The sequence below is a fragment of the Protopterus annectens genome, chromosome 1.part2 (genome assembly GCF_019279795.1).
Source record: "Protopterus annectens isolate FY-2018-M chromosome 1.part2, PAN1.0, whole genome shotgun sequence".
Lineage (NCBI taxonomy): Eukaryota > Metazoa > Chordata > Ceratodontiformes > Protopteridae > Protopterus > Protopterus annectens.
Window position 1 is genome coordinate 1000480295 of NC_056727.1, and position 24396 is coordinate 1000504690.

The 24396-nt window shown below is 41.1% G+C and overlaps 1 protein-coding gene across 1 annotated transcript in view; it reads right to left on the reverse strand.

The window, feature by feature from the left end:
- The window catches only part of COL9A2 (collagen type IX alpha 2 chain), a 447350-nt gene that overhangs the window by 77517 nt on the left and 345437 nt on the right, over positions 1–24396 (reverse strand). Inside the window, exons 23-24 of the mRNA XM_044059964.1 lie at positions 9156–9209; positions 3429–3500 (exon numbers count right to left, since the gene is read on the reverse strand). Of these exons, the coding sequence (XP_043915899.1) occupies positions 3429–3500; positions 9156–9209 (126 nt within the window). The remainder of the gene's footprint in view (positions 1–3428; positions 3501–9155; positions 9210–24396) is intronic.

Genomic DNA, 24396 nt, shown 5'->3' on the forward strand with positions numbered 1-24396 from the left:
ACCAGCCCTAAAGGACAGAATCCAAATTAAGGATTGGGATTTTAGATTAAATAGGTGTTTATACAATCAATGTACATCTCCTGTCTACTAAAACCTATTAGTATTTTTAAATTTATTCTAATGTGTTTTTTAGGCATAAAAATGTTATATATCATTTATACACTTTTCTATATATTTTAAATATAAAACATTTTTTATAATTATGCATTTTCATACACTATGTTTTAGCAAGAGCTGTGGATGCACATACATAGATTTTTTATACTTGAGAATGTATTACTTTTATATTTGAGAATGTGTTTTTAAGTAAGTTCTTTCTTAATTGATTGATTGATCTAATTCATTAGTTAAGTATGTGCTAATTTATTAGGTATATATAGGCATCTTCAACCATGTGAATTATTCTTGTTCTGATAAAGTCATTGTCTATGATGAAAGCACTCAACAACTAATGGATTTTGCTGGTGTTTGTTTCCAATAAAGTGGAGTTTTCCTAGATGGCTACTGAGTTATGCAATAACTAACAGGGAAATTACTATAAGTAACACTCCAACCTGGGACTTACGTGCTACAGAGACTAACAGTACATGCATGAAGCATGCAGTGCCATATATCAGCATGGTATGTACAATGGTTTTAAAGAGTTAGTTTTAATAAGGAATAAATAGAATATCCTGATATACTGACACAGTATGGCAGTTAACTTCCAAGCTTTCCAAGGAGCACTCAGCAAGCTGGTACCCATTAGAACAAAAAGAACCAAAAGCAAGCCTTTCCCAATGGCACAGTAAAGAAACTAGGTAGCTCATGATAACGAGAGACAAAGCCTAGAAAGCATGGAGTAAAGATAGGACACAAACAAAATCTGGCAGATTTTTGGGCAACTTAGAAATCGCTATAAGAAAAATGTCGAACTAGACAAAACCACCTACATTCATTCACTCCAAAGCAAACTTTGCCAGAACCCCAAACAATTCTGGACAACCATAAAATCCCTACTATACCCTGGTCAAATTACCACCCAACCACCAAGTACAAACAACAACACTGACTCCATAGCCAAACAATTTAACATACATTTCACTCAACCCAGTCTCTATTAGAATAGAATCCACCCTCCTTTCTCTCTGTCCGTACTGTCTATACTCAAAACAACCATCTTTTTTTCCTTTCAGCCAATACCAGCTAAACTCATCAAAAAGCATCTCTAAAAACTAAAAAAAAAACACTGCACCTGCTGTATACAAATTACCACCTGAATACCTTATAATAGTTGCTGATACTAATGAATAGATTTCTCTGAAAGCTACTTCCCATCTATCTGGAAAAGATCTCACATAATACCACTTCACAAAGGAGGATTAGCCACAGACCTCTCCAACTACTGACTCATAGCAATTCTTAACCCCCCCCCCCAGTCCAACATATTAGAAAAATGTATACACTCTTAACCCATCTCACTAACAACAGCCTATTCTCCCCCATACAATGTGGCTTTTGGCCTCACCACAGCAAAAAAGCCTTCTTTGGTTTCTTTGAAACCATTAATACCAACAGAAACAATAGCAACCTATCATTTTCCATTTTCTTGGGCTTTTCAAAAGCATTTCACACAGTATCCCACCAACTCCTACGTAATGAACTAACTTCTCTATCACACCTCAGTCATTCCTTACCTGCTTCTCTGGTTATCTCTCCAACATAAACAGGTCATGAAATGGAATCAAGAACTCTCTCCCCCTGTTGCCACTGACATGCCATAAGGTTCAATGTTAGTTCCAGTACTATTCAATGACTTCACAAACAATCTACATAAAGCCAGAAAACTTGCCTCCATAGTACAATACACCAACAATGCCACAATCATCTGCTCAGCCCCAAGACTCTCACTAGTTCAGCATATGACTCAAGACTCTCTTTCTTCTATAGGCTCATGGCTAAAAGATAACCAGTTAATCCTAAATGCCAAAAAAAAAAAGAATCCTATTTATGCCCAGATCTCTTCCTGCAGTACATCTTTTGACACCACCTCAACTAACACCGCCATAGTCAACATGTCAAATTCTAAACTGCTATGTGTCATTATAAACAACAACTTAAAATCCAGCTTCCACATCAACAAAAAAACACCAAAACTGGGTTTTCTCTACTAGGATAAAACTTACCTCACAAACTCATTTAGGAAAACCCTAGCAACATTCTACCTTCTCCCCTTTCTTCTTATGCATCACCCTTACTTACTAACCTACAGACCACTGTACTTTCTGAATTAGAATCTTGATATACCAAAGTAGCCAAATTTGCTTTTAACACATTATTACATGAACCATTACATTGCAATGAAACAGTTTAAATGGCTTGAACTCCCTAGTCATCTGATATTCACTCAGCTACTAACCACATACAAAATAATGCACAAACCAAAAACCTGACCTTCACGACAAAACATTCTCAAGCATTACTCCCTACCATGCTGCCTCCATCATGTAAAAAAACAACCTTCTAATCACCTCCAAATCCCGCAACAAAGCAGCAGACTCACTGAACTCGTTCTATATCAGCCAACAGTGGAACACTATACCTATATAACTAAAACAGGGTAGCTGTTCATTTAAGCACAGTCTACAACAGCATTCCATTTGGCTATGCTCATGTCCCCAACCTGAATAATATTTCCTGCTTTCAGCTTTCTCCAGAATCCTTCACCAACTCCGCCCAACATCCATCACCTTTCTCTAATCCTCTCTGCTCCTCCGATTACCTGTCTCTTCACTATTCATACCTCCCCTACTATCTTCCCCCTCCTTACCTCTCGCTTTGCATATAAGTACCTCCCATTTATTCACTAACTTATGTATCAGCATCACTGCTTCTAACCTCCAGCTATAATCTTCCCCATCCTGTAAATAATGTAATTAAATTCTTCATAGTTCTATAACTGTATTTCTGTAAAGCATTCCTCTGTAACTGCATTTTATTATACATGGCCAGTTCACCAGAACTTCTTAATTCACTGTTAATTATCTGCAACTATTCTGTGTAGCTATGTAAAATTGCATTTTGAGATTTTCTCCTGGGCATCCGCAGAAAACAGTCCTATGTGTCCAATCGGAACTTCCTGGTAAACAAAGGGCAATAAATAAACAAATAAATAAATAAAATATTCAAGAAAGGTGTAGCCTGGGAGATGTAGCAATAAACCCAAGTTACTGCAACATCTTTAGTCTCACATACTTTTGATCCTTAGGAAGTAAGAGACATACTCAAAGTCACAGTGCTCCTTAGGAAAGGTTGGAAGGCAACTGTAATATTGTGTCAGGTCTACCTTTATGTTTTTGTATACTGGAATCTCTCACAGACATGGCCGCAGTCGTATTTGCTCTAATTTTCCTGGTAAATATGCATGATGTCTGCCCATGGAATTTTACCTTACTTCCTTTGAATCCTGGAATACCTTGAGGGCCTGGTGGACCAGGTGGACCCTGTTCACCTTTAGAACCCTAAAATAAAACAAAATAAAGAGGTAAAAGCATGTTGACACATGAGCACGGACTTCACAAAACATGTTAAAACAGTACACACAAAACATGGGGAGACAGAAGCACAAAATTTAAGAAAAAGAAAATTATAACCAAGCTGCTGAGCAGAGCACCTTCTGTCACATTCAAGATAGTATTGATATAACAATGCTCCCAAACAATGCCTGGGTTATTAAACAGATAGATGTCTCTAATGTAAACTGGAAGGCTGTCCTAATCAAAAATACATTGAGTTACTACTAAGATTTATAAAATAACCCAAAGATATACAATTTTAAAAAAGTTCATTTCAGAAAGGTAATAGACAAAAGTGCTATTCAGCTTCTTGACTTTCCAAATAAAAATGCATGTTTTCCCATCTCAGGCAAATAGAAACATTTTAGCACCTTAGAGTTTTAGTCTTTTTAATGTTACTGAGCAGACGCTTGCCTCATTCTTTCATACTGACTTGAAAACTGTGGCTGGAATTCATAAGGACTACTGCAAGGTGGACACCTCCTATATACTTTGGGGTATTCTTTTGGAATTCAGAAACAGTCTGAATACTGTACTCCAGCATAAAGACATGCAGCACTACACTGGACTGTCTGTGTGACCTTACTACATGCTAATGAAGCCATCCTGGGGAGAAGCATATTCTAATTAGCAACTACAGCTCTTTAGATTGAAATCTATACCAGTAAATCACAGATAAGTTAATCTGTTAGCAAACCATGGCATCATTTTTTTCTTTCTACTAGCATTAGCCAAAAGTTTGATTATGCAGTGAATACATGTCCTTAATGAAACATGTAAATTTCTGTTTCACCCTCAAAGAAATCTTTAAATCATTGTTCCAATGTGGTGAAATATGTTGCTTATTTCTGCTCCAGCAGGGTACTAGCCTTTCAATATAGGAAACCAATTACAAAACCAAATTGTGACTCTAGCCATTGGCCATACTGAATGTCTTTAATGCAGTAAATCCCCTGCTTCATTATTCGTGGGAAGGTTATTATGTCATTCAGAAACAGTGGGAACCCTTCAAAGTAGTAGTTTTGGAAAGGTGCTGTGAGCCCCATGTATTCTATGATAGAAATGGTCAAATTCCAGTGAACAGGTGAATCATTTCCAGAAGCTCTGAGATTTAGGAATGGTTAAAACATTGTTAAACAATACTCAAGGACATAAATAATGAAAACTGCTTTCTAGAAACTTAGCACCTATTTAGAGTTATTAAATGGTACACTGAAATGAACTCCAAGGTATGTACTGATTTTCTGGCGTACACCACTTAGTTATTTTAAAGATAGAATTCCTGGTCCATCTAGCCCACTCCCCACTAATTACTGCAGTATATACCTGCCATAATGGACAGACTGTTTCCCACCATTTCTCCAGCCAGCCTGATTGACATAGGCATCCTGAGGCAATGTAGCAATTGCCTCATGTATACTGACAACCGATTACTCCTAAAACAAATGGAATATGTGACAGATGTATCTATACTATTAATTTGGAATCAATTCTCTCACATAACAGCAAACCAGATATCAAACAAGTTGTCAGCATATGCATTTCACCTCTTGCACATAACAAGCTCACAGCACATAAACCCACATACGAGGAGGTACTCGCTAGAAGCCTATCTAAAGATGAGGGACCTCTCAAGTGCAAACCTACTGAACACACTGCAGACCCAAGAGAATCCACTACACATAATAATACTCACAACAGTGACTCAGCCAATAAGCCCCAAAGGCAAAACACCTCAAAACCAAATGTCTTGGTCATAAGCGACTCCATAGTGAGACACACAGATGTCCTCCTCACCAGGCTAGACAACGCGAAGGTCACGGTCAGCTACCTGTCAGGTGCCCGGATCCATCAGATCACACATGCACTCAAGTCTCTCAACATCAAGTACTGTTATGACTCTGTCATAGTCCATGTTGGAGTGAATGACCTGAGATGTACCTATATGAAGAGAGACATGAATGAGCTGTCACATTGTGTGTTCCAGGCAGGTATGTTCCTAGCCCTAAGCAGCACCCCACCTTCACCCAGGATGATGCCTTAATATCAATAAAAAATGATTGACTTCAACAATTGGCTTAGGTTCTGATGTCAGTCTAGTGGGATCCAGTATCTGTCAGCCTGGGAAGATATGGTCAACAGACCACACTGCTTTGCCAGAAATGGTCTTCACCTGTTGCCTCTGGGCTTTCAGTTACTGGCAAATGTACTTGCCTCCCCCATAGTGCCTTTTTTAGACAATATCATAACAACAAAATTCCCAACATAAGAAATCCACTGCTCTCACTGGAAGCACTCCTTACCTTGGAAGATGCCAATGTCTGTGCAGTCACAGAGACATGGTTCAAGGCCATAGAGAACACTCCGGCCATGCAAGGATACAATGCCTTCCACATGTTCAGCCCTCAAAACCAGTGTGAAAGAACCAAAGGTGGAGGTGTATCCATCTTCAATAAAGACAAATACTCCTCAAGACTGGTTAAACAGTACAACTGTCTAGAGCTACTTCCAACTAATTATAGGTAAACCTCCCCTTCCATATCATTGTTATATGTCCCTCACCATGAATCAAGAGAACCACTCTGCCTACCTGGACCTACTTGAATCACTCACTATACAGTCAAACACCTTGGTCATGGGTGATTTCAACTTTCCTTCCATCAACTGGGAGTTATATGTGAGCACAAACACTTGGCCTAAGGTTCGTGGACTTTTTTAATACAAATGCTCTGCTACAGATAGTCTGCACCTCCACAAGGGGCTCGAATGTCCCAGACTTAGTACTCACCAACACGAGGGTCTCTGCACTACCCCCTGTGAGTTGCCCTCCCTGGTTAGGTCTGATCATAAATCAGTCTTGTTCGACCCCCTGCTACCACTGTCAACGATGACTCCTAAACAGAGATGTACACAAATGCCCTGTATAAACATCTATACAAATCTATACTATAGACTTGGCTGTACTTGAATGGATCAAAACAAGGTTCTCACAAAAAAACAAGCTACCCTGGTGAACGTCAAGTATAAATAGGTTATACAACAAGAGGAAGAAACTAATGTCCAAGAATTAGATGTAACTGACTCAGTAGAAAGACACCCTCCACAGTTTGAACAACACAATTAGATCTCTTGTATAGTCCTCTAAAGTCAATTACAAGGCTAAACTAGCATCCCTAGCTAAGGATAATCACAAGGCATTCTTTGGCTACATCAGAAATCTAAATGGAAGTCCCAGCTTTATGCCGAACTAGCAGCAGATGGTAGCAACTCATACTGACCATGAGGACATCGCCAACCTGCTAGCAGACAGATTTGGCACAAACGTCACCCCCCTCATCCCCACCAGACATACACCAAAGCATACCTGTCACCAGTCCTCAACTTAGTATCTTCAAACAGCAGTTCATAACCATACTCTCCATGGCCAAAAACACAGTCTCTGTAGGACTGGATAACATTCCAGGCTGCCTTCTAAATGGTCTAAAACAGGACCTAATGGAACCACTTGGCACTCTCTTAAACCACAGTCTAAGTACTGGCTTTGCCCCAGCAAAGGGGTCCATCAACCAACCCTGGGAACTATAAACCCATAAGCCTAACCAGCATTATCTGAAAGGCCATGGAGACAATCATCATGGACCTTATCAACAAAGACATAGGTGACCTTTAAACTCTTGACTTGACCAAATTTGGTTTCATTAAGGGTAGATCATGCTTATTAAACCTGGTGGACTTCTTCAAGAATGTCACCAAAGACCTGAATGAAGGCAAAACAGTACATACAACCTATCTTGACTTAACCAAGGCTTTTGACACAATTACCCACTCAGGCATTTTCGAGAAACCTACCCAGCTGGGAATTAACCCATATGCCATAAGACGGGTAGCCAACTAGCTCACCGACAGAATGCATACAGTCAAAGTTGGGGAGACAACTTCTACCAGCAAACAAGTCACCAGTGGTGTATCACAAGGATCTGTGCTGGGCCCCCTACTGTTTGGAATCTATTTCTCAGAAGTCCAGATGAAAATAGATGGCCTGTGTCTTACAAAGTTCACCAATGACTGCAAACAGGGTGCAATCATTGAGTCCCCTAATGATGTTGACATATTACAAAAAGGGCTTACACAGACAAATGATTGGTGCCAAAGGCACAGACTAAAACTAAACACAAAAAATGTGTTATCATCCCTTTGGCAAAGGGGAAGTCCCTGCAAATTACAATATTAATAGTACCCCCCTTAGCTCAAACCTTGTGGTTAGACATTTGGGAACACAGGTCAATAGAAACCATAACTTCAATCAACATGTGTCCTTCGTGGTAAGGAATGTCTTCTACCTTGCGCATCTCATAAGTAAGGGCATCGCATCCAGAGCTAAGAACGTTATAACTCCCCTGTACTCATCCCTCATCAGACCACTAATAGAGTACAACACTCCCTTCTGTATATACCTCACCTGACACCTGCAGCAGGTGGAGAGACCTCAGAGGTTTCTCACCAAGAAAATTCAGGGCCTTCAACATCTGACCTACATGGACAGACTGAAGGCCCTGTCACTGTACTCTGTATCTTATAAGTTGCTGAGAGGCGACTGTGCCTGGCCTAAACAGCAGTCTCGGACCCTGCTCTAAGGGAAATGCTGCACATCCACAAGTTACATGGGACAAGGTTCACTCACTCCAGGGATCTCAACCTAGCCTGTGACATTAACAGGACATGCTGGAGAGACAGATACATCTTCCAGTGATTGCCACTCATCTGGAACAAACTCCCTACTCATGTAAAACAGAGCTCCTCAATGACCCTATTTAAGCAGAACTTAGACAACTGCATGGGAGACCATAAATTTACCCCTGAGGTGTCACCTATGTCTCTTTTGGATAAGGGCAGTCGGTGCTGATCATAGACTCATGCTGCAAATAGAGATCATGCACCTTAGTCAATAAGGGAACAAGGGTATAGCATGGCTAGGACTATAAAGGCCCTTGGGCCAACAGCCTAGTAACCTCCTAGAACCTATAAAAGTGGTATTTTGAGTGTGAACTATAAATGTGTAAATGTCATTTTTATGCCACAGTCCCATTTTGTTTATTTTTAACAATATGTTAGAATTACACTGATATAGCAATAAATAAAAGGCTCTTCCAGGATGTTATGTCAAAAATAACATTTAATATTCTTTAATGGGAAAATACTGTGTGTATATAACCACATAATGTCTACCCAATCACTTCATCACTAGGTATTTAAACAAGATTTCTGAAAATGAACCCTGACTTGCAGATCATATTCGGAAATGAACTCTGGCTTCCAGATCAGATTTGAGAAAGTAATCAAAGTATCAAGCCACCCCACTCAAGTTAGTGCATATTTCTTGATGGCAAAACTTTTCAGTACTGTTGAATAAATCCTGAATTACTATCTTACAAAAACATATATACATACATAAATTTATATATATATATATATATATATATAAAACATTTCAGGCTCTTTTTAATAATATCAGTAAAAATGCATGTTATTGAATTAAAAAACAAAACACACACTCATTTTATAATAAAATCTGATATTGAACTTGAAAGCAGTAGTACTTACAACAGCTCCAAGCAACCCAACAGGGCCAACAGGTCCCCTCTGTCCTCGATCACCCTAGAAGAAAGAAAAATAAATAAATTACTAAAAAAATTAAGTGAATGATAAACAGAATGAAAAAATATAGTTGGTGGCAGGAACCAACAGCAGCAGGCATGCTTCAAGGAAGAACTCATTTACTAAAGGATTCTTCACTTAAAGATTAAGAGCATTGTTTTTTCACCACTTCTTTATGCTCTCAGAATGTGAAGTGGACTTTCTGATCCTAAAATGTGTAGTCTGTACTTTAGTTACATCAGCAGACCTGTATTTATTAAGTTTTTAAAACATTGTTTTTATGTGCAGTATGATTAACAGTTGTCCAATTACTTCCTGATTCTGTGTCATCTGGCGTCATAGGGGGTGGGGGGAGGCAATGTTTAGTTCAATACCCTGCGGTACTGAATTGAAGTAAATCTCACTATGTCAAAAACAGATACTGTAATCTGAGTGCTTTTTATGTTCCTGAGTCTCCTCCCCTGTTTTGAGCACAGCCCAAACATAACCCAGGACATAACATGTCAGCTGAGTTTGTCTGATGATTCGTGGCACAACAACTCCACCTATCTGGTATTGCTGAGATGAAGCTGGGGCTGGAATACATGTGGAGCTGCATGGCCATGTCCAAAACAGAAGCACTGTCTGTAGGATGGAAAGGTCATCACACCTGCATTCTTATCAAAGATGAGGGACAGGCTTATATGGCTGCTAACCCACAAAATAATTAAACTATTTTTAAAAACAGAACACCTTCAGCCTTTAAAGGGTTTGGGGAAGTCTCACACTTAACTGAACCATGCTTGTGAGTGGTCCCAGTAGAGATTCACCTGTGTGTGAAACTTGGTAATACAGATAGTCTGTCCACCCACCAGATTTAATTAATTTCATTATAAGATATTCTTAATATGAAAGTTTCAAATAAGAAAGCAGTAATGGCATTTTCACATAAATACTTCTATTTATACAGATATAAATCATTCATGTTTTTATTCCTTCCTCTTTTCTCCTTTCTTCTCAGAAATCAAAAGAAATAATGTTTGCTTCTTACTTTTGTTAGTAGGGAGTAATTGATGTACAAGCCTAGTCTGAATATCAGACATTTATTTTCTTAATTTATAGGGTCTGTAGCCTTTCTCAGCAAACAAAGGGTGTAAGGTAGAATCCAGCCATGGCTGTAGTGTCAGTTGACTAAAGGGATTCTTCATTCACACATCTACACTCACATGCCAAGCAGCAACATAGAAAGCACCCAGAAGAGAACTGAGCAGGAAGTTGTAGCTCTTTTGAGGCAGCAGCACTAACTGTTGCACCACAATGCTCCCTAGCTGTGTATGAATGGCTACAATTCACTGATTACAGCTGGGACTAGCACACTGCGCAGCCCTAATTAGCAGCCATGCAAAGAATGCTGGGATTCACAGACTATGCATAATACCTGTCTTCTTAGTTGTGCACTGCTCTATGCTGTAAACTCTCATATATTAGTGCTGCACAAGTATGCAGCATTCATCAATGAATTTCAACCTATACAGTATCTATCTGTGAGACATACAAAGGAAAAACTAAGGAACCATTTCATCTAGGGTATGCTAGTATCACATAAAATTTTCTAAGAAGCTTGTTGCACCTGAGTTTTTCTTGAAATATCTTAGAATGCAATTTTCAAAAGAAGATACAGGGAAAATATGATGCCAGAGGAAGGGCATCAATAAAACATCAGTGTAAGAAAGAAAAAGCTGGAAAAAAGGTGGAAAGACTTCCCCCCAGATTCATGAAGACACGCTGCCTGAACACCTAATGCTACACAGAGCGTGGACGAGTGCAGGGGGCGTATCTGAGAGCAGAGCTCTCAGAATAAACAAGCCCCTGCAAAGTAGAACAGAAGAATGTGTACATAAAAGAGCGAGACTGCTCATAAGTGTCCGCATATCCCCACCAACAGTCCCCATGTGTTCAACAGCAACAGTACACAGAAAAAACATGAAGAAACCCTTGTAGTAATTTATTTAAAACTCTGAGTACAGCTAACCGTACATGTGTAGGTTTGACCATCGCTTATCTACAGGTAAAGCAGCATAAAAGGCGGAAGAGGATAACAAGGAAGATATAGCAAATGAAGTAGCACACCAATAGCGTAGTGGTCAGAGCATCCACCTAATGAGGAGGCATTCCTGGCTCGAGTCCCACTGCAGCACATACCATTTTCCATGTGTAATCTGTATACGAACATTTATGTACATTTTATTGCTGTATAACCTACCAAATAACATTTAAATGTGAACTGGAGTACTGCATTAAATGCACATGAGAAGAGTCAGTACCATAATGAATAAGTCAGCAGTAAGCAGGCATAAGCACAGATAAGTAGTAGTAAGCATATGTAAGCAATAGTAAGCGTGTACAAGTGTGTTTGGGTGGGGTGAAGCACCACCGACACAGATCAAGCAAAGGAGATGCTAACTTCAAGTAACACAGTGTGACTGGAAGTCAGCAGTGCTAACCTCTGTGCAAACCCGCTCACAACTGCTTGAAAGTGCCTTAAGCACACCATATCCAAAGGCCGGTGTCATGTGTGAGTCTGTGTACACTAACGGAGATAGTCGTAGGTATCACAAAGCATACATGGCACACAAAGTTGGCCAGTATGCACATGAAACACAGTATCCAGCAATACCTGTCAACATTACCGGATATGTAGCTAAAGAAGTAGAGGTATATCTATTTGTATGAATACCCATAACTATATAGATATATACCTCCCCCCCTCTGTAGTACACATGTACATAGATAGACATATAAATAAATACCCACAAATACAGATATACATATGCAGACACCCATACATCCACATGTCGTCATATATATATATATATATATATATATATATATATATATATATATATATATATATATATATATATATATATATATATATATGTGTGTGTGTGTGTGTGTGTGTGTATATATATATATATATATATATATATATATATATATATATATATATATATATATATATATGTGTGTGTGTGTGTGTGTGTGCTTAGATATACACAGATATATAACTATGATAAGATACAGCACCTAAGAATGACATATGTTCACAGGCCATGCCAATGGAGGTGAGGGGCCCAAGCAAGAAACGTGTAACACGTAGCATGAACCCCCCACCCAGCCAGACAGGGGAAACATACAAACAATCTGCTGCTCCCCAGACCACAGGCAGGATACAACTGGGGGGGGGCACAGTGGACCTGTGAAGTCTAATCTTGGAACAGAGACAGGAGCGTCCCTTGCGGGACACCCCAAAAATTGTCTTGTTATAGGAGGAATCCTGTGCAATGACCTAACAAGGTGGGGTCTGTACATACCCGGACTACAAGGGTGGGAAAGCCTGATGACCCATGGGTCGAGACAACATACGAGATGGGTCCCATGAAGTGGAGAGTGGGCAGTGTGTAGTGGTGTGTTTAGACCCGACCTGCACCCAGAGTAAGGATGAGTGCTGTAGAGGAGGTGAGGGTGGGGCAACTATGGGTAGGTAATTATGGGTCTAGGCATGCAGGTGTTTGCTGGAGTGGGTCTATACGGACAGCCCCAGGCATGTAAGCAATAGTGTTCATTGGGTAGAGGTGCCGCCCAACAAGCAGCCACACCGACTATGAGTCCCACTGCAGCACAGTCTATTTTACATGGCAAAGAACGAAATGTAGAGGTATGTGTGTGTATATATACCCATAGCTACATGGAGATACACCTCTCCCTCTCCCTCTCCATAGTACAAATGTATACATACATAGACAGAATATATATAAATATCCACATATAGATATATACATATGCAGACACCCATACATCCATATGTCGTTAGATATATATATATATATATATATATATATATATATATATATATATATATATATATATATATATATATATATATATATATATATACATATATATATATATATATATATATATATATATATATATATATATATATATATATATATATATATATATATATATATATATATATATATATATATATATATATATATATATATATATATATATATATATATATGCATACATATACAGATATACATATATATATAGCTAGGATATGATACAACAGTTAAGTATTACATATGTTCACAGGCCGTGCAAATGGAGGTGAGGGGGTCCAATCAACAAACATGTAACATGTAGCATCAAACCCCCCCCCCCTCCCCCAGCTAGACCGGTGAAACATACAAACACACCACATTCTGGCTAGGCTTATAAATGCCCTAGGGCAGATAGCCTAGTATGAACCTATGAACAATAAAAGTAAACACACCACTGCTTCCCGGACTACAGGCATGATACTACCAGTGGGAGAGACCCACCAAGTCTAATCTTAAAACAAAAACATGAATGTCCCTTGTGGGACACCCCAAAAATTCTATGATTTTTGGGTTTCCAGCCATTATACAGATGCCCAACCACTGCAGGCCATGCATGTTCTTGGTCTATAAGGTAGGGGAAGCTTGATGATTCATGGGGCGAGACAACATACATGATGGGCCTGAGAAGTGGAGACTGGGTAGTGTGTTTTGGTGTGGCCAGACCTGACCTGCGCCCAGAGTAAGGAAGAGTGCCAAAGAGGATGTGTAGTTTGGGAACTATGGTTATGAAATTATGGGCATAGCTGTGCAGGTGTTGACTGGAGTGGTTCTATGTGGACTGCCCCAGGGATGTAAGCAATAGTTGGTATTGGGCAGAGCCGATGCCTAACGAGCAGCCACGCCTGGTATGAGTCCCACTGCAGCAAAGTCAAGTTTACATGGCAAAGGACGGTATAACCAGTTGTGTTGTTGCAAACCCACTAAATTACACCAAAGAACACTTGGTCAACACCCCAGTGTAGGCATGTAAACCAGACTAATTGGCATCACAAGGTATTATTGCTGTCCAGACCTCTCAACTGCCCCTGATATAGACTCCGATATTAGGTCTATCTCTCTTAATCCCCCTGAAAACTGGTGAGTGCTGAAGAAAAGGTGGTAAATTTCCCTTAATAAATAATGATAGTAATTCAGAGCTATAGATGTTTCACATCAGAAAACCTATATTAATCCACATTCTCTTATTCTGCAAATGTTTCAGGTTAATACTACAAATATTTAGAAAATGTCCCTGCTTGTACCTGATTATTTGTGGAGTTGTCCCGGATTCTGTTGAGGTTTTCCTCCGATCGGTTGAGAGCTATGTTGCTGTCCTCACCCCCACCCAGAGGTGTGATTGCCCAGACCTACCCCCAAATGCATGGTATATACACAGCTGTTGCTGTAGAAGAAATGGCCAGCTGTGGACCTTTCCGTCAGCCGTCCTGCACATCCCTGGACTTGTCCCCTACTATCAGCCCCTCTGTGTGGCCCAATAACACCACTTACCTATCGACCCCTGTTGCATTCGTAGTAATGTCCACAGTCACAAGTAGGTGACACCCTCCACACAACTATATTGGCAGAATCTGGAACCCCCAACCCAGTTGTATTACCGCAGCTGTTCCATACTACACATGTAAAAACACATGAAGGGAAAACCCAAGCACACTTGGATCACCACCTGGTGAAGTCAGCCACCTCCAACACTCCAGACCCCTACACCAACTACTGACACCTCCTGTCCTGCCTCGCATACATATCCCAACACCCTGCAAACCTGCACTACAGCACCCCCACCAATCAGTCGAAGTTAAAATGTCCCTCCCTCCACCTACATGCCTACACCGCCACTATTCACATCTGCTCTATAACACAGGTATGGCATAAGTAAACCTAACCCGAATACCTGAGCGTAACTTAACCAGAAATGCTAAACTGGAATTCCACTTAACTTTACACTGACCTTCGTGAACAGTCATACCTGACCTGTACACCTAACTTAAGCATGTATAAAACCTACATGTACATGAAGTAGCGTGGGGGTATGCGGCAGCAAGCTGGAGTATGCCTGTGTGGGTGGCAGTACACAGATTAAGCAAAATAGAAGCTAACTGATTTATGTAACTGTAACTGGAGGTTAGCAGTGCTTACCATCGCACAAACCCATGCAAACCCACTTGTTCTGCCCAGCAACAATATAAACTGCCTTTGCAAGGCTCAAATTCAGGACCCTGTATACTATAGGCACAGTAGCCAACCACTAAACCATCATAATAATACAGATGAATGAGGTATCAGCAAACCAATCCTCACCACAGGTAAATCAAACCAAAGATGTGAACTGAATCTATGTACAGTGTGAAGTGGTATAACTAGCTACATAACATAAATATGTAAACTGGAGTACTGCAGTAAGCATAGATGTGAGGTATTAATGTAATAAAGCGTAGAAATCCCCCAGGTCCCTATACAGTGTATGTACACATGAATCACGGATACCAGACACATATAAAACCTGTAATGAATAATAAATTACTGCCAGAAGGCAAATATAATGCAAATTAACTATTAAGCAATGCTAACCGCAGCACAGCTCAACTTAGTAAGATTAAGCAATGTGTAGGGGAGCCAATCCAATCTGCGTACCGGTATACCCCTATAAGCACTGCCAACCTTAGGTAAGCAGGTGTGCCCATAGCTTAGCCTCTTCAAACCCGGCCAATCACTAAAAAGTGCGGGTAATTGGCCGTATATAAACCACACAGATGGGAATATGTTCCATAAGTGGTTGTAGCTTCCTATTGCAGGCAGAATGGCTGGTGTGGGTGAAGGCACTCATTTTAGAGTGCAGCACTGGGGCATCCAGGAGTCAATACTCATGGTATGGTTCCCGGTATAACATCATGAGAAGAGACCACTGCAGGGCCAGTACCAGGGCTCGCAGTATAAAATGGAGGCCTGGGGCAGTCTCGCCTGTGACCTCACCGGTGCCACAAGTATCTCCCGGGCTGGTGAGCAGGTCAGGCACCACCATGCTGACTTGAAGCGGTGGAGGGGGGATGTACTGGAACAGTGGATCCAGCAGTCTTGGCAGATTGTTAATGCCCCAGTACTGAGTACTCATTCCACTAAGTAGTTAAGAATTGCCTAGCCGATAGGTATGGCTAAATATCACTGTATTCCTCCAACAGCTGCAGATGAGCGGGCTGTGAACCAGCAAGCCTATGATGCTAGGTTGCAAAGGCTGCATCGTGAGGAAGGTTAGCATTTCTCTGCATGTACTGTCATAACAAATAAATATAAGAGCCTTAGAAAGTGTAGTATCAGTAGGAATAAATGCGTAATATTCTGTGAATAAAGGTATAACCCCTGGAGTGCTTCTGTGTACTCTTCTTTCATATGTAGTTGAACTGTTGCATACTATAAATAGTACTGTTGTATTAAACAGTGTTACCCATGCTGTGGTATGCAGATAAAATGTGTATGAAGGTCTGTATAACAATGTTGGAAGTGCCAAAGGTCAGTCATATCGTACAAGTGAGGGAGACTTAGATAGAAGACAGTAGAAAGCTTCACATCAATTCCCTGATGACACAATGTACTGTGATGTTAACTACAATTTTGTTGTCACACACACAGCAGGGGGTTGAATCCCAGGACTGCTAGTAAATTGTATGCATAATCATACCCCGCAACTGTACAGATTTTGTTACAATGTTCATATAGAGTGCTGTATGTATACTTACACCCAACAACTGTACAGAATTTGCTAGAATGTTCAGATAGACAGTTGTATGCATAATCATACCCCCACAACTGTTCTAGTCTGTCCAGCATGTCCAGATAAATGGCCTATATCACCAGCCTGGTACCCTGTTCCCCTGAAAAAGCAGTGTGAGGAACCCAGAAATGTAGGCAGCTGTTAATGACATATAACTGAAAACATGCACATAGTCATAGAATGTATATGAAAACAAACCTGTCATTCTAGCACCTCACCCAAAGTGTATGACAGCAATACACAACATATGTTGCATTAACACCTGCATCTTGTCACAACTGTATGTAAGACACAGGTCACGTATATAATAATCTATAAACATACCAGTGTACAATATAAGGCCATTGGGTAGTGTAATAATACTTGTAAGGGAAATATCACTGCAGTGACAATGAATGTTGTGAAAACTACAAGGATATATCAGTTGTTAATTGAACTTTCTCTCACCCCTACCATATGTGAGAAATAACCCAATGACACTCCTCAACTGGTATGTGTACACTCCAAACATTTGTTGGGACATATGTCCTAATGGTTTATACATATTCATATTTGTTTCTATGCATGTGCCATGTTAAAATACACCCATATTGGTGGCTTGTTGCCATCAGTGACACTTGCATACTCTTGTAATGGCCACTGTTGTTCCATATATGCATGTGTTCTGCTTGTACTGCAACTGTGTTAAATCTGGTGTGTCGGATTAATGGGAATACCTATGCATGCTGTTATAACTAATCCTGAATGCTGTTGACTGTTACTAACCCATATCTGCCATAAACCAGTGATAACACAGCTCGTATGGGAAGGCCGGTCCCAGCGGACCTACCTGTCCCACCTCAGCTGGCCATGGCACCGGGCACCAGCACATCTGGGGCCCAGCCTGGGACCTCCTCCTCTGTGGGCCCTGCACCACCTTCTGGAGGAACTGCTGCAGGGGATGGGGCTCGCCCTCCTCCTTGGAGCAGATGCGGAGGGGAACCTGTCACTCGTCAACAGGTCTGGGCCATGGTGCATAGGGAGCTCGATCTGGAGTATCGAGAGCGGCTATGCCAGCTTGAGGGCCAAGTGGCGCTATTAGAGGGTGAGTCTGCCCCTCCTACACAGCCCCCAGCACAGCCACCTTCGGGGCCATGAAGGTGCAGTGGTGACTGCTCATGGGTGGGGACCTCAGTCCCACTGTTTCCAGTTGGAGGCTCATGGGCTTGCGACTTCCAAACATCCCCGTCCAAGGTGTTTACCCCCACATGTGTCATATACCAGCCTTGTATGCATCTTGTGTGTCTTGTCTGTTAACCTATCCAACCTCCCTCTGCAAATATACCTACTACCCCTCCCCAACATCCCACTCTTACCTGTAAAATAAAAAAAGGGCAATCTGTTCCCACAACAAAGTCTCGCCCCATACATAGCTGTCTATTTTGCACACATGTCCACTGGACACGTAATGTGGTCTATTTGGCAACACAATGAATATATTTTGTCCTCACCCCTCCTTCATGGGTTTGAGGGTCCAAATGTACCTGCAAATATAGTGTATATGCACAGCTGTTGCTGTAGAAGAAATGGGCAGCTATGGAACTTTCCTATACCCTTCCTGCACATGCCTAGCTATTTTCCCTACTGTCTTTCCCTCTTTGTGCCCCATTTTTCACCACTTTCCTATGAACCCCTTACTCTTTTCTTTTAAAGAAATTAGCACGGGGGTAAGCGGCAGTTAGTACTTTTAAGCAGCAGTAAGTGGGTTTACATGGGATTGCACAGGGGTAAGCTATGCCTACACAGGTTGAGAAATCAGAAGCTAACTGACTGTATGAAACCATAAGCGAAGGTTAGCAGTGCTTACCGTCGCACAAACCCATGCAAACCCACTGACAAATGCATAAAAGTGCCTTAATCCCTCTGTAAAAAATGTCCCTTGTTCTGTCCAGCAACAAAATTAACTTTCTCTCCAAGGCTCAGACCCAGGACCCTGCACTCCATACACAAAGTGATCTACCACTAAACTATGGCAGATAAACATAACCTGATGTTTTCACAAACATATCATCCAGCACAGTCAACAGTACAGGAAATGTAATAATATCATACCACACAACCACTTAATGCAAGAATTCTGGACAACGTGTGCCAAAATGTGGGTACAGGTAGGGATATATGTCAAATACTGCTCTAAGACACCTAAAATGTTGCTATTCACACAGTGATATGTATTAGAACACATATCTTGAAGGAGATGAAGTCTGAAACACAAAAGTGTTGGCACTAGTTACTGACTGCAGTCCTGTGATCATCCATATCAATTGCCAACAGAATGAGGTACAGGCCAGAAATATGGTCCGAACAGGACAGATATATATCTGGAAATGTAGACAAATAGACAGCTGTATATATATATATATATATATATATATATATATATATATATATATATATATATATATATATATATATATATATATATATATATATATATATAGGTTCATAGGTTCATACTAGGCTATCTGCCCTAGGGCATTTATAAGCCTAGCCCATAGATATGTGGCTTTCGCCACCCCTTTAGTTTGAATAAAACTATGCCTATTATTTTGCTGTGCCTCTGTCAAGCAGTGACACTGAAGTAATCCCTGGGGTATATCTGCGATCTCCCATCCATTGGTCAAGATTCCTCTTGAACAAGGCCAGTGAGGTGCTCTGCCTCACATGTACCGATTCTGTTCCACAGCATAGGAGTCTCTGGGTGATGAATCTGTCCCTCCAGCACGTCCTATTAATAACCGTGTCAAGGTTTAAGTCTCCGCCCTTGTGGTTCTGAGGGATCTAGATTTTTTGAGGTGAAGCATATTCATCAAATCTGGGTTTGACATGGCCTTATATGTCAGGCACAGGTCACCTCTGAGCAAGCGGTATGAGACTGAATAGAGCTGGAGTTCTTTCAGTCGGGCAGCATAAGACATATTTTTGAGACCCTTTATCCTCTTGGTGAGGAACTTTTGGGGCCTTTCTAGCTGCTGCAGGTGTCGGGTCAGATACATTCCGAATGGGGCATTGTACTCAATCATAGGTCTAATGAGTGATGAGTACAGGGGGACGATGACCTCCCTTGATCTAGATGTGAATCCCTTCATGATCAGGTGGGCAATGTAGAAGGTTTTCCTGACTACTTTAGCAACATGAGTGTCAAACGAAAGGCTAGTGTCAACCTGGGTCCCCAGGTCCCTGATGACTTCTTCTGTGCTCAGTGGATTGCCACCTATATGATAGCTAAGGGTAACCTTGTTTTTCCCGAAGGGTATGACTATGCATTTCTTGGCGTTTAACTTTAGGCCATGGCTCTGGCACCAGTTATCAATTTCTGTGAGGCCCTTCTGAAGGATATCTGTGTCAGAAGTGTTTTCGACTATGGCGCCCAGTTTGCAGTCATCTGCAAACTTTGTTAGCCATAACCCTCCTGTGTTTGCTTGTACTTCAGAAAAGTAGATGCTGAACAAGAGTGGACCCAGGACTGAGCCCTGTGGTACACCACTTGTGACAGGCTTTGAGTCTGACATGGCTCCAGCAACTCTGACCCTGTGGGTTCTGTCACTTAGCCAGTTTGCAACCCATCTTGTGATGTATGGGTTTACATTCAAGCTGATGAGTTTTTCGATGATACCTGAGTGGGGTATTGTGTCGAAGGCCTTTGCCAGGTCGAGGTAGGCTGTATGGACTGCCTTTCCCTCATCAATGGCCTTGGTGACTGTTTCGAAAAAGTCAACCAAGTTTAAAAGGCATGATCTGCCTTTGACAAAGCCAAACTGGGTTGGATCCAAGATCTGCGAGTTCCCTATGTCTTTATTTATGAGTTCCATTATGATCATCTCCATGGCTTTGCAGATAAGGCTTGTCAAGCTAATGGGATGGTAATTTCCAGGGTCGGTGGAGGCACCGCCCTTGTGAAGTGGGACCACAGTCGCCGTGCGCCACTCCTTGGGTACGTATCCTGAGGTGATGCTAAGATTAAACAGCTGTCCTAACTGTGGGTTTAATTCCTCATTGAGTTCGTGGAGCACACAGCCGGGGACACCATCTGGTCCCATGGATGCTGTGGTTTTTGCCTTGGAGAGAGCAGTTCTCACCTGGGCGTTGGAGTTGTTTGGGGGGATACAATCCTCTGGTATAGATATCTCTCCTTTGGGGATGGGGGAGAAGTTTGCACTGAACCTGTCAGCCAGTATGTTGGCAATGTGTGTAGGTTCAGTAATCTTCACATCATTTTGGACTAATTCTGAGCATATCTGGGAGTTTCCTCCTAGGTTTCTAACATAGCTAAAGAAGGCTTTATGATTGTCTTTTGTGTCCTTGGCGATTTTTCTCTCAAAATTAGCCTTGGATGATTTTATGAGAGCTCTTAGTTTTTACTTATAATGATCAAAGGTGTCTTACCTTTCAAGGATTTTGCTCTATCTTGTAGTAGCTTCCTCCTTTTGTTGTAGAGCTTGTTTATGGCTGGGGTCCACCAGACTGGACGCTTGCCTTTGGTACAGAGAGTCTTAGTTTTGTTTGGGATTGCCTGATCCATGCAGTCCTGTAGGTGCTGGTAGAAGGCATTTGTAAGTGATTCAGCGGTTTGAGTAATGTTTACCACTGGATCAGGGGCCTTAAAGGAGACCACACTAGTTTTTAGAAGTGTGAAGTCGGCTTTTGAGAAGTTTTTCACTGTGGTCTTTTTTATTTCAGGTTGGGGCAGGATGAGGACGTCCAGCGAGATTAGTTTATGATCTGATCTCACCAGTGAGGGGTATACTTCCGGTGTTGAACATTGTGAACCCATGTTTGTGATGATGAGATCAAGTATGTTTTCTACTCTTGTGGGGATGGTGACTAGTTGTTCCATGGCATTTGAGTTTATGAATTCCAGGAACCTTTGGGCTAGAGAGTTTGGGCTTGAGTAGTGTTCCCAGTCTATATTAGGGTAGTTGAAGTCACCTAGTATGATGGTGTTTGGAGATACATTTATCCCCTCCAGTGTTGTCAGGAAGGCCATGTGAGGTTCCTGAGTTTGAGAGGGTGGCCTGTAACATGCTACAAATTGCAGAGCAGTCTTGCCTATGGTTAATTGCACCTGGATGGTCTCCGATGCATCGTGCATTGCCACCAACCTTGAGGTGTGGGTGTCCTTTATGAATATGGACACCCCCCCTTTTTTTTTGGTGTTGTCCGGATTTTGGGGCCGGAACGCATGATATGAGGTGAAACCTGATAGTGCTGGGGTGCTCTCAGGAACCTTGAACCAGGTTTCTGTCACAGCACAGACATCAATGTTCTCCATACTGAGAAGGGCCTCGAGTGCGTGCATCTTGAGATTGAGACTTCTGGCATTGAGCAGCATTACCCTTAGTTTTTTCCTTTTGTGTTCTAGGGTGGTAGGTTTAGAATTTGAGCCTTGCCTAAAAGGCACTATGGGGTGGCAAGAGCCTTTGCCAATATCCAGAAGCCCAGGGGTGACAGGTGCAAGCCGTCCCTTGCGAAGCAGCGTGGCTTGTCCAGCATGTCATCCCAGGCAGACAGACATTGGATCCCCTTTGAATGACACCAGAATTTAAGCCAATTGTTAAAGCTGATCATCTTATCACTGTATTGTGGCATCATTCTAGGTGAAGGTAGGATACTGCTCAAGGTCAGGGTCATATATATATATATATATATATATATATATATATATATGTATATAAGTATATATATATATATAAATATATACATGTGTGTGTGTGTGTGTGTGTGTGTGTGTGTGTGTGTGTATATATATATATATATATATATATATATATAGATAGATAGATATAAATATATACATATATATATATTTATATAGCTATATATAAATATATATACAGATAGAACTGTGTATAGCATTACTACATGGGAACAAAATCCTGAACCACTCACTACAACATAACAGACCATATGCGCTGTTAATGGAGGTGGGGGCTGAAATGAGGGATACCTGGTAATTAGTGCTATGTTAACCCCCCACAGCCCTAATGGATATGCTGTGCAATCCAATACCCAGCACATGCAGTTCTTGGCTACAGGACCCCCCACGACACAGCCACAGTGCTTTCACAGTAAGCCAATTCACCTGTAAATGTCAGGGCAATATCTGTAACATATGCAGAAAAGTCATTCTAACGTAGGGAATGTACAATGTGGAAGGGGTACACATTACAATGGTTCAGATATGCACACACATCTATACATTGACAAATATGTTCAGGTATATACAAATCTCTCTCTCTCTCTCTCTCTCTCTCTATATATATATATATATATATATATATATATATATATATAGGTACATACACATATACACAGACAAAAATGTATTACTAGCCATACATATGTAGGAGTATTGTGGAAGTACTGGGTGGAAAGTATATCCCTCAACCACAAGCCCTGTAACTGGTACCTGTGAAATATGTAGTGTGGCAATCATTCCCACAAATGAGAATACTTACATTAAACATATACCCACCCACAATTCAAAGGACATGACACAACACACAGGTATGCATACATAGAAAATCTTTATTTGTGTATTATACAATAATGTATGCCATTACTTACAGCACATAAAGTCCGACATATGTAATCAGTGATGATTGCAAGGCCCACACAAAACAGTTGATGCAAGCAATGTGGATATATAACATACTATGATGTCCAGGCCAATGCCTTCAATTAGTACAGCAGTAGACAAAGGTTTTGCCTTCAAGGTAGGTAACAATCGACAATTACTGATGTATTTCAGCAGCCTCCAATTACACCCTGTAGTCAAGCCCTAGGGGGGAATGTATTAGTTGTGGTAATGTCAATGTATCAGTCACATGTATGGACCCTGACCAACATATTTTGTGGGAGTCCACGATATGACTGTGATGGTAGCAGGAATGCTAGCAGTAAATAATGATAGGCCATTACCTAACAACCCCTAACTGCATCACAGCAGGACAAAGCCTGCCATATTTGTGGAGGCCAGAAGCAGACACACAGGGCCATACTTGCAATATTGCTGTTACACATCCTGGAAATTGCTGGTGTTACAGGATTTGTTGCAACATACCCTTATGCAGAAATACGACATCAGAAACACAAATGGATGTAGCCATGTACTGATAGCACACAACATACAGACTGCCAGTGATATATGTAGGGCAAGACCTGTGTAGTGCACAGACCAAATCAACCAGACAATCCACTGGCCATCATGTGGATAGGCCCACAGTTGAGAGCTATGCAGACAGACTGCATTCCATCTTAAACTATTATGTACACACAAACACTGCAAGACCAGCAATATACAATGCACATAAGAACACTACTCACTCTGTCTGTAGGTCTGGAACCTCATACGAATGTGTAATTGGACTCTGTCTGCAATTCCTGCTGTAAGAGGTATTGCAACCTGCTGCCCACATACAGGAAGGATGTCCTCCATACTGGAAAGGTTAAG